This window comes from Anomaloglossus baeobatrachus, chromosome 7 (assembly GCF_048569485.1).
Source record: "Anomaloglossus baeobatrachus isolate aAnoBae1 chromosome 7, aAnoBae1.hap1, whole genome shotgun sequence".
Classification (NCBI taxonomy): domain Eukaryota; kingdom Metazoa; phylum Chordata; class Amphibia; order Anura; family Aromobatidae; genus Anomaloglossus; species Anomaloglossus baeobatrachus.
Genome location: NC_134359.1, coordinates 258,194,998 through 258,207,045, shown reverse-complemented (window position 1 = coordinate 258,207,045; position 12,048 = coordinate 258,194,998). Strand labels below are relative to the sequence as shown.

Genomic DNA, 12,048 nt, shown 5'->3' with positions numbered 1-12,048 from the left:
ATATATATATATATATATATATATATATATATATATATATATATATATATATATATATATATATATATATATATATATATATATATATATATATATATATACAAACGATATATGTTTAATCTACTGTAGATTACATATTTTATTACATATTTACAATTTATTACAGTTTTGTGTTCTAAAGTTGTATTACAATAATATTTTATGTTCTATCTAAATATCTTGATTATTGTATCATAAAAATGATTAAATGTCTGATGTTCACATTGTACTACAATACATTTTTCACTTAACTATAAGCAACATATGTCAGAGTCGGTGCAAGGGAAATTGAGGAGTCTGAGTCTGTGTCGAAGGTTTGGCTTTCCGACTCCACAGCCCTGCTTTGCATATTATGGCTTGATAAAAACAAAGTAATGTTTTTTTTTTTTTTTTTTTTTTTTTTTCTTTAAGCATTCTTGCTTTTGCACCATTTTTCCATATATACATAGACGTGTGACATGTGCACGCTCGCTGCACACCCACTATGAGGAAGAAACCATGCTCATTTATTTGATGAAATTATTTTTGAATGTGTTTTAAAAATTGTTGTCCGCAAGGACGTGTTGTTAATAACCATGGTGTGTATGCACATGGAAATGCGGTCGGACTCTCTAAATGGGTGATCGGCTGTGGCCGCTAAACAACTGCCAATAAGGTACCCATAAGCCGATCAGCAAACGGGCTGTCTAAATGCAGGCTACTTTGATGCTTGATACCTTGTGAACCTTTCAGAATGTTCCATAGTTCTAAAAGTAAAGTAAACAAACAAGTCAAATTTTTTTTTTTTATTTTTTTGTGGAAAATGACCCAATATCACATGTCCTGGGAGTGGAAAAATTTGAACATTTTTGGATTGGCAGCAAATTTGAAAACATCACCCAATCAAGTGTGAGTGGGTGATCAATTTGATGGATCTCTGTTTTTGTACTGTGTGGTTTTTTTTTTTGTTTTTTTAATAAAAATGTGATCTTGACAATTTTTCGGGAAATTGCATCATGGCATGAACAAATTGGATTTAGGACTACCTAAGGAGACATGTTGATGTTCATCAGTCTGGAAAAGGTTATAAACTTATCTCTTGAGGTTGAACTCTAGCAAAGTTTCGACAAAGGACTCAATGGCGTCTGAAACGCGCCGCTGTTCATCCACTGGAGACATCTGCACCAACATTACCGTCACGGGATAAACCTAAATCGTTCGTGTGGTGGTTTGTTTGGTTTTTTTTTTGCATTATCTTCCTTTTGGAACTTGTTTTTTTGCAATTAAAGCTTTGAATTTTAGTTCACTTTGGAGCTGGATTTTCTTTCTTTTTTCTTCAAACCATTGGATCTCCATTCTAGATACAGCATGTTTATCAATGCTCCAAATGCAATTTACTGACTTGGGTGAGCTGGCTATCATCTTTATTTTCTTTTTGGTATAATTGAAGTGAAGCTGTTTTGAAAGGACTCATGGGCTAAAATTCCAATTACTGAAAACATGTTGCAGTGTATTGCTGCACATGAGGGTCACGCCAGATATTACAAACAAAGAATCACATACTTTTTGCCCTCAGACATGTAATATTAGATACTTTTCCACAGTTAAAAAAAAAAAAATTCCATTCAATATTTTTTAACTTTTTTATTTTTTTTATTTAAATTTGGTTTTTCTTTTATCTACCTTTTTTTTAGGGGGCTTGTATGAAAATGTCATGTACTTTTTAGTTCAAATTTATACAGAAATATGGAAAATTCTAACTGGTTTGGAAACTTTCAAGCACCACTGTAAATGCAGCCTTAAAGGGAACCTGTCACCAGATTTGTCCCCTAAAAGCTGCGGCCACCACCAGTGGGCTCTTATATACAGCATTCTAACATGCTGTATATAAGAGCACCTGCTGCTGTGTAGAACGTTAAAATCACTTCATACTCACCTAAACGGTCGCTGCGGTGGAGTTGAGTCAGATGGGCGTCTTTGTTCTCCAGTGCCGGCGCCTCCTCTTTCAGCCATGTAGGTGGCCACAGCTTATAGGCCCCAAATCTGCTGACAGGTTCCCTTTTTAAAGAGGACCAACCACCAGGATTTTCCTATATAAACTAAAGCCAGTGCTATACTGGCGCTATAATGCTGATTCTATACACTCCTTTAGTTGTGACATCGGATGTATACTTTCTGAAATATAGGCAAGTCATGTTTGTGAAATGCACTGATATTTGGGTGCAACAGAATAGCTAATAGGTGGGTCGGGTTTTGCTAGTTATTCCTGCCCCGGTTTGTCTGCCTTTCCTATCCTCACAAACACCCCCCCCCCCTGTTTTCTCCTTTTTACCAATGTAATAAGAGAGACAGGAGGAGTAACTAGCAAAACTCGACCCACCTATTAGATATTCCGTTGCATCTCTCATCAAATAGTGCATTATACAAACTTGCCTTGACTGTATCTCAAAGTATACATCCGATCTCACAACTAAAGGGGGCTTTACACGCTACGATATCGTTAATGTTTTATCGTCGGAGTCACGTTGTTAGTGACGCACATCCGGTGTCATTAACAATATCGCAGCGTGTGACACTGACCAGCGACCTTAAGCGACCTCAAAAATGGTGAAAATCGTTCACCATGGAGAGGTCGTCCCAAAACCAAAAATCGGTAATGGTTGATATCGATCTTCGTCAATCCTGCGGCAGCACACATCGCTGTGTGACGCCGCAGGAGCGAGGAACGTCTCCTTACCTGCCGCCGGCCGCAATGCAGAAGGAAGAAGGTGGGCGGGATGTTATGTCCCGCTCATCTCCGCCCCTCCGCTTTGATTGGCCGGCCGCTTAGTGACGCCTCGTTGACGTCGCTGTGATGGCGAACGTCCCTCCCCCTTGAGGGAGGGATTGTTCGGCAGTCACAGCGACGTCGCTGACCAGGTAAGTGCGTGTGACTCTGCCGCAGCGATTACATGAAATCGCATGTACGACGGGGGCGGGTGCTTTTGCGTATGATATCGCTAGCAATTGCTAGCAATATTGTAGCGTGTAAAGCCCGCTTAAGGCTGTGTCCGCACGTTGCGTCGGACTACCTGCAGTTTATTCTACATGTTTTCCTTCCCTTGGATTTTGACCAAATGGCTTTTGGCCATTTTTAGCGCTAAAAAAGCATGCGTATTTACCGCGTTTTTAGTGCGTTTTCAGCGCTTTTTTACCTGCGTTTTCACCTGCGTTTCTGCAGATGCGTTTTGTAGATCAAGACACTGAGAAATAAAGTTGAAATAGTCAAAAAGAATGAAAAAAGAGAAAAAAAGGATAAAATTAACTTTTATTAAAACTATATGGAAAATTATCAATTTTAATGTAATAGTGGTTATGCACATTTTAACTGAAAAATAGGTAAAGTTTAGTATTTTTTAGCATTTAAGTGTGTGTGTGTGTGTGTGTGTGTGTGTGTGTGTGTGTGTGTAAAGGAACATTAAAACCCTTTAATTTTTGTCCAGAAAAGCATGCGTTTTTGGAGCCTAAAAAGCATGAAAAACGCATGAATTTTGCTATTTCTCATTGACTCCAATGTTAAGGAAACGCTGCAGAAATGGCAAAAACAACTGACATGCTGCTTCTTTTTCAGCATGGTTTTTGATCCAAAATATGCAAATTAAAGGCTGCAGAAAAAAAAGCAAAGTGCAGACAGGATTTCTGCTTTTCCCATAGACTTTGCTGGAAAACAAAAACGCATGCGTTTTAGCGCAGAAATGCTGCAGCTAAAAACGCTGCAGAAACGCGATAAACGCAACGTGCAAACATAGCCTAAAGGCTACTTTACACACTGCGATATCGGTCCCGATATCGCTAGTGTGGGTACCCCGCCCCCATCTGTTGCGCGACACGGGCAAATCGCTGCCCGTGCCGCACAACATCGCCCACAGCCGTCACACATACTTACCTGTCCGGCGACGTCGCTGTGACCGGCGAACCGCCTCCTTTCTAAGGGGGCGGTCCGTGCGGCGTCACAGCGACGTCACTGAAACACCGCCCAATAGCAGCGGAGGGGCGGAGATGAGCGGGACGTAACATCCCGCCCACCTCCTTCCTTCCGCATAGCGGCCGGGAGGCAGGTAAGGGGAGCTTCCTCGTTCCTGCGGCGTCACACGCAGCGATGTGTGCTGCTGCAGTAACGAGATTTGAGAATGGACCCCCGTGTCGCCGATTAGCGATTTTGCACGTTTTTGCAACGATGCAAAATCGCTTATCGATGTCACACGCAACGGCATCGCTAATGCGGCCGGATGTGCGTCACGAATTCCGTGACCCCAACGACTCCGCATTAGCGATGTCGTAGCGTGTAAAGCCCGTTTTTAAGGGTATGTATACAATCAGCATGATGGCGCCAGTATAGCACTGGCTTTAGTTTTTATAGAAAAATCCTGCTGGTTGGTCCTCTTTATGTAAGCTTTTAGCTTTGCATTAAGGTTTTGGGAATTCCAAAAATCCAACCAAATTGTTTAGTTTTTTGTTTTTAGAATAAATCATCTTAAATTACACAATAACCAAAAGCAAAAAAACAAATAACCGTTGAAACAACAAAAACTTGACATCTGCCCGTTGTTCATGGTACTCGCGGTAGCTAACAAGTTTCTCTTTCAGGAATGCACTTTTACAATGAATGTTTGTCTTATTACTGAACAAAATACGTTTCCTTAGGCCTTTTCACCATCCCTGCCCTTGTGTTAACAGGAAGGCCTAAGGAAACAGGTAAAAAAAGGAAGCGAAAAAAACTAAAGCCTACCTAATACCCAGCTGGAAATAATTTTCCTCGGCAGGTAGGACTCTCAAGCTGAAAATAACAGCACTAGCAATGTAAAAAGAACCCAAAACTTCCCATCTTCTTAATCACATCAACACAATCACTTGTTCCAATCTTGACACTGTTACCTTAAGGCTGCAAAGAGATTATATGTGATTGGCTTTGATAATTCTACCTGCTGGATATTTTTTTTTTTTCTTCTTCAAGCTATAGATCACAGTGAACATCTTGCATTCCGTGGCTGTCTTCTTTTCTCACTTTTTTTTTTTTTTTTTTTCTTTTATGCTTTAAGCTTTACTGATCTGTGTATATACATATTTTTTGTCTTCCTGCGAAATGTCATTGTTACTGATTTTTGGTGTCACCATGCATGATATTGAATTGTCTAAATATGGAAGTTTAAATATCCCATATTACAGATGGAAATTGGAAAAATAAATCTCTTTATTCATCATGATCAGTCCACAAAATATAAGTTGTGAAAATCACCTTTACGTTTTTTTTGTTTTTAGGGTTTGGTTTCTTGGCTGTTTTTGAAAAATGTATGATGTAAAATAAGTGGCAATGAAGTCATCTAAATTAACCCAGTAGACACCAATGCTTTTTACCCACAGTGAGGTATAACATATGACCGTCCTATATTGCTCAAGCCATAATGCCTGTCCTGATTTCACGACTTTTTTTGGGGGGGGGAGTAAGAGGGATAGGCGGTTTGGGTCAAAGAGCACTTCCCGCCGTTGAAATTTCACGGACATCGGTGACTTCTGAAGTCATAGTTTCATAGCGTTTTAAGTTGAAGGTAGACTTAAGTCCATCAAATTCAACCCATGACCTAACCGAACATGTTGGTCCAAAGGAAGGCAAAAAACCCCATGGGGCAGACGACGTGTTTCTGTGGAATAACTTCTAGATGCTCCATGTAGGCTGTCGTTAAGGTATTGAAGGTCTCCTCTTAAGGAAAGAACTCTTCACTTTGAATTATTTTTGTATATTAGGATTAAAAAACATCTTTAAGAAAAAAAATGTGTTTTTTCTTTTTTGTATCAGGGTGTGGGATATTACCGTGACCAGCTCAATTTAAGCTACATCTTCCCTTCACCTGAGGGAAAGTGAAGAGGTATGTGAATGGAGAGGTTCAATTTTTCCCACAACACTGTTTTAGATATATATGCTCACCTCTCGGGAGGGTGGTAGACTTTTTGTGAGTTGAAGTTAAGTAATTGTCTATGTTTTCACTGTATAATTAACATTAGTCAAGTAGAACTGCAAGTCCCCTAAATCACCCCTCTTAAAGTTTCATCTGAAGACTTTGGGTGAGATTTAATTTTAAGGTGGTCACAGGTGAAAAATGAATTTTAGGTTTCTAGAAGTGTAGGTTTAAAGAAAACAAACAAACAAAAAACAAACCAAAGCTTTACAAATTCTGTCAGTTCCACCTTTCCTCATTTGGGCCACGTGCGCACTGAGTGTTTTATTTACGAAGTGTATTTGTAAGCCAAAACCAGGAGTGGAACAAAGCACTCAATGTGTGCACATGGCCTTGGTCTTGCGATGTGTCCTAGTGTCTCAGGAGTATTGAATTAAAGTGGACTTCAAAAAAAATTTCCTCCTAAAAACTTTTGAAAAATTTCAGATACAAAGCAGGTGAGATGTTCTGGTATATTTTGTTATTCGTGTGTTTTAGCTTTCAGTGAGCTGGAGAATTTCCCTATGTGAATAGTGTATTCACCATACGTTTGTACTATGAACAAAGATGTATTGGTTGTGTATAGTTTAGGAACTAGTTGGCCTTTCATCTAGTGTGTTTCCATGAGCCTTAGCGGAACTGATTTTTGAATAGATTTTTCTTTACAAATTATTTCAATATTTGCTTAACCATGAAGTGCCTCCAAGTAAGATGGCTGGAGGGGAGATGGGGGTATTCCTATGCTTCTTGATGCAAATGAAGCCTGGAACAGTTACAAGGTTTAAATCAACTATGAAGTTGTATTAAGTCTTGTGATGAGCAATGTGAGACTCTAGACTTGAACTCGCTAGGATTTGTAAGGATAGGCAAGCAAGCAGTTATCTCAGTATAGTAGATGCTCAGGTACACCCTTCTTGGGATTGGTCCCTTGAAAATGTTTGACCCTATACCAATATTGCCGTTGTTTAAACGGTATTATTGAACAAAGCTGTGGTCATTTAGCCCGAATTACACATTATTTTTCATAGTCTGCTAAAGGGATTGTCCAACTGGATAAATGGCCATCTATTTCAACGCCAGTCTGCTCCTCGTTTTGTATTTGTTTCAACAAAGAATGGAAGTTCCCTCCTCTTTTGTTAGCATGTGTCTACTGATGGATTTGAAGAGGGCTAGCTATTTTGGCTATGTGCAATATCCAAGCCAGGCTCCGTCCTTCGTCTTTCTCCGTCCTTCGTCGCCTTTCTCCGTCCTTCTTCGCCTTTCTCCGTCCTTCTTCGCCTTTCTCCGTCCTTCTTCGCCTTTCTCCGTCCTTCTTCGCCTTTCTCCGTCCTTCTTCGCCTTTCTCCGTCCTTCTTCGCCTTTCTCCGTCCTTAGCCTTTCTCCTTCTATACAGAGACAACATAAGGCCAGCCACCCTCAAGCCCATTACAAGTCATGCACTGAGGGAAGTTTTTGAGCTTCTTTTTTGCAATGGAAGAACCCCAAATAGTGAACCTGTACTAGAATCGGGATACCAAGCTTTAAGTTTGTACTCTTGAAACCCATTATGCCACAAAATTAACATTCTTAATTATGGGGTCCTATTGCTGGTAACAACACCCATCCCAAGAACAGGCTACAAAATTCTCTGGTCACCAGTGGCGGCTTAATTTTGTTTCCTGTAGATAAGTAATAACTAGCTGGGACATTTTTCTTTTTTAAATCCAACTTGGGTTCTAGAAAATCATTGGATAACAATAGTAAGTACATTTTTGTAAAGTGCTCTTAATTTTTGGTTTATTTTAATTTTTGCCAAAATATTTTATTCAAAGAATAAACTAATGTAAAGGTGAGACTACATGTATATTTTGTGGACAAACTGGTAACTTCCAATTTCCAAAACTTCTTTTTTTTTTTTTTTTTTTTTTTTACTGATTTGTAAACTAATTTTTAGTTTTTAATGAATATTTCATTTTTTTTTTTCCCTCACAGATGTAAGGTGAAATAAGCTAGAAACTTTCATCTGGGACTTGGATGTACACACTTTGTTACATTCCTGAATCTTCTACGTATGGTGCTTTTATAGACCTTCATAATTTTTTTTTTTTTAATTTTTTTTTTCATATTTTTTTGTTCTCTTGTGTGGAAAGACAGGATTAAAACAAAAAAGAAAACCATAAGGATAAAACAAAGGTTCAAAGGACACTCTCTGAGAACAAAGGAACAATGTACATTTGTTTTAATGTGACATCAAAGCAAGTATTGTAGCACTCTTACAGAGAAGAGACGCATCCCCCTGTCAAACTGCCCCCTGTCAAACTGCGGCAACAAAACAAGATGGCGGAACGGATAAAAGGATGTGCTATAAATAAAATACAGCGAACATAGAAAGTGAATAGGGACTTCATGTGGAAGCAGTGGTGCTTTATGGAAAATGATGTGCCTGCTTAAATCGATGAAGATGGATGGTCCGTCACAGACCACTAGCAAATGAAAAGGCCAGGAATGTATCAAATGAACAAGTGTCTACGCAGAAGCTTTCAATACAATAAATCCCTGCTCCATGACGTTAGTCTTCATTAAAAAAAAAACCTGGGAAGCCTTAAGAGGACTTTTTTTTTTTTTTTTTGTAAACTCTATAGAGTAATTATTATATTACGGGGGTAATTTAATTATGGCAGCACAGTCCTACCACTAAGAACTCGCCTGCTCTTATATTGGTCAGTTAATGATTCTAATATCTATTTGTGTCATTTTGCAGCAGTCGATCTTCAAAGTGTTGAATTTTGTGTGTTTGCGTACTTGCTCTCGCTTGCCAGGGGGAAAAAGAAAAAAATCGTAAAATATATACATTCACCTTGCCAACTTATTAGAATCTGGAAAAAGTGACTTAAGTGTCTCATTGCCCCTTACCCCATATCCTCTCACCGGTCAAAAAGTATCTGCAGTTTGTGACCTGAATTAGTACAACCTACCAATTCGCCATGAACTTGGGGCAAAACAATGGCTCTTTTGTGCCCAACGTTCCCGTAAAACCACTTTTACATTCTGAATAAAGAGTATCAATGTTTAACCCACAAAATGGCTACCTCTCGATATAAGAATCAAATACTTAGCAATTTGGCTTTTTTGTTTTCTTCTTCTTGAGGGTCTGTATGTCGTTTGTTTTTTGACTAGTACTTTTTAATTCAATATTAAAATATATATATATATATTTTTTTGTAATACCTTCCCAGTGGTCAAAACATATTTAGCAATTTTGAAATGCTGTAGTAGACAAGGAGCCCATTTGGTTGAAGGTTGTGTTTCTTCAGCAAAATTTTAGAGAGAGGTTCAGTGATGTCAAAATGGTGTCCAACACTGTAGAAATGAGAGGCGGGGGGAAAAAAAGCAGATAGTGGAACCATCCAGAACAATTGAGAAGGAGCTGGGTCAGACGTTAACCATGGTAGGCCCACAACACAACTCTGATCTATTGCAGGATCAAACGCACTTCTAATGGCCAAGAAAACGAGGAGACAGAATTTCTGGCACTACCTACACTGCAAAGGCAGACAGGATCTGGGTATGGGAGAAACTTTGGGCGTCATCAGTGTTTTGAGGTGGCCACTTATAGATGTAACAAGACTCCTGCACTCTGTAGTGCTAAGGTATGTACAGAAATGAATATGGAAATATAGACATGCATTACTGCTATGAAAAGTCATGTAAAAATTGATCTTGGCACTCAAAACTAGCCAGTTTTCTGTGAGCCCAATAGCCAGCGGCAAGGTGACCTCATTCAGTCTTAGAGTACGGGGTCATGCCTTCTAATTGAGCACTCCTGCTCTTCAGCCTCAGGCGATTATAATTCTCCATTTGCAGGTTCCTATCCACCCATAAATTGGAGGGTTTTTTAACCCAAAGAGAAAGGCATTAGTTTGCTAGAGACCCAACAAAATTGAGGTCGCCTTGCAGTTGGCTGTTGGGCTCACAGCACTCAAAAGTGGCCAGTTTTATGTGAGCCCAACCGCCAACTTCAAGGCGACCTCATTTTTGATGTGTCCCTATCAAACTAATGCCTCTTTTTGGGTTAAAAAAAAACCCCTACAACTTGTGGGCTGACAGGAACCTGCAAATAGAGAATTCAAATCACCTGAGGCTGAAGAGCAGGAGTGCTCAATCAGAAGGACTGACCATGTGATATAAGAGACTGAATGAGGTCACCTTGCCGTTGGCTGTTGGGCTCACATAAAACTGTCCATTTTTTGTGTGCTAAGTATCTCAATTTTTACATGATTTTTCATAGCAGTAATGCATGTCTATATTCCCATATTAATTGTTCCACATATCTTGGCACTATAGAGTGCAACTGTCTCCTTTTTGTTACTATGGTTCATGTTCAGTTTGCACCTGTTCACATTAGAAAGGTAGTATGTGCCATGAGTCTTTTTTTCTTAGATTACACTTGTAGAAGTAATCAGTGGCATCCAAACATTAGAAGAAGGCGAAAGAGGCACACTCCATCCATAAAAATTAGAATTTAATGCCAAAAATAAAATATGCTGGTGAGGTAGGGGGATGAAGGACCACAGCTGTTTCACCTTATGCATGCTTAAGCAGGTCCCACCGGGGTTTGGGGTGAGAGCGGTTGAAGCATGCATAATGCGAAACGCTTGCTTCCTCCATCCATGTTTTTCTATTTTTTGCCTCAAGTAAATTCTATGTTACGGATTGAGTGCGCCACTTTTGCCGCCTTCAAATGTTTGGATGACCATTCTAATGGCCAACTAAGTTATAAATGCATGTACCGGTATTTACAAAACTGTATCCCTACCTTATCAGAATTCTTGGTACATCATAGATGTAGTTACGAACACTGAAAATATCTGCCGACGTATGTTTTTTATTTTTTTATTTTTCCCCTTCAATGCTTTAGGCCATTTTTGTTGGCATTTTAAAGTATCTATATATATAAAAAAAAAAAACAAAACCCACATATCCAGCTGTGATGTCTTAGTATTTCCAAAGCCCTGAATTTAAGCTAATGAACTATATTAAATTACAAAAAGAAAAAAAAAATTCTTTACAGTCCATGCCTCATCAAATTTCCTTTCCATTGTGTCTGCATAATTTAATTTTTAAATAAAATATTGTATATTAATAAATCCATGGGATATCTGTGCAACGTTAGATTTGTGCCGGTTGCCTATTAATGCTAATTTTTTATTTTTCTATATATTTTTTATTTTTTTGTTTTGCAACTTTTTTTTTTTTATTTTATCATACACAACATTTTCACATTTGTCAAAGTGTGAAATGGACATTTTATTCTTGTAACTGCATTGTACAGTGTCACAGTAGCAAGAGTAAAAAATATTTGCTACGTGTATTTGAACAAATTCTAAATTCTTTATTTTTGGTAAAAAAAAGAAAAAAAATCTATGTATGCTTATGTGTATTCAACAGAAATGTGTTCTTTTTTTTTTGTAAAGTTGAAGTTTGTATTTTTATCTAAAATTAACATTTTTATACGAGTACGAAAAGCCTACTATGTTTTCTTGAACCAAAAAAAAAATGCATTGTGTGGTCATATTTTTGTAGCACCATATCATACATTTAGCTATATCTGTTGCATAGAAGTGTTCTAGCACTTGGTTTACGATATCCTATAATCTACTGCTGCTGTTAAAGTAAATGTATATCTAGTGAGTGTCCATTTCCCATCATGTCAATCTGAGTGACTGAAAGCAAAAACAAAAAAAAAAATCCAAAGGAGGCTGTCGCGTTATTACCCATTTGGTCTTAAATTCAACTCTTTTTTTTATATATATTTAATGTTTTGTGTAATATTCAAAATATTTTTGACATTTTATGCAATATATTTTGTTTTGTTTTTTATTTTTTCATTTTATTTAAATTTTATTTTTTTTTTAGGCCTTTTTTTTAGGCTTTTTTTTTTTGTTTTAACGTATTTCCCAAAGGTGTTTTTTTTTTTTTTTTTTTTTTTATTCTCCACTGGTGAATATGTTAAATGTAGGGCTCAGACACCGTGTGACTTGAGCCTTTGTGCCCTTACAAAAAGTAATTAAAGCACGAA

At 38.0% G+C, this 12,048-nt stretch overlaps 1 protein-coding gene across 4 annotated transcripts in view; it reads left to right on the top strand.

The window, feature by feature from the left end:
- Positions 1–11,721, top strand: part of PDGFA (platelet derived growth factor subunit A) — a 59,250-nt gene extending 47,529 nt beyond the window's left edge. The window contains exons 6-7 of one of the 4 annotated variants that reach the window (XR_012724770.1): positions 5,852–5,921; positions 7,962–11,721. Coding sequence is in view for 3 of the 4 variants with exons in the window: in XM_075318058.1 (XP_075174173.1) it covers positions 4,702–4,790 (89 nt within the window). In the remaining variant the exon portion in view is untranslated. Of the gene's footprint in view, positions 1–4,701; positions 4,821–5,851; positions 5,922–7,961 lie in introns of all 4 variants that reach the window. The other 3 variants (XM_075318059.1, XM_075318058.1, XM_075318060.1) reach the window with 3 other exon arrangements.
- Positions 11,722–12,048: the final 327 nt, after the last annotated feature.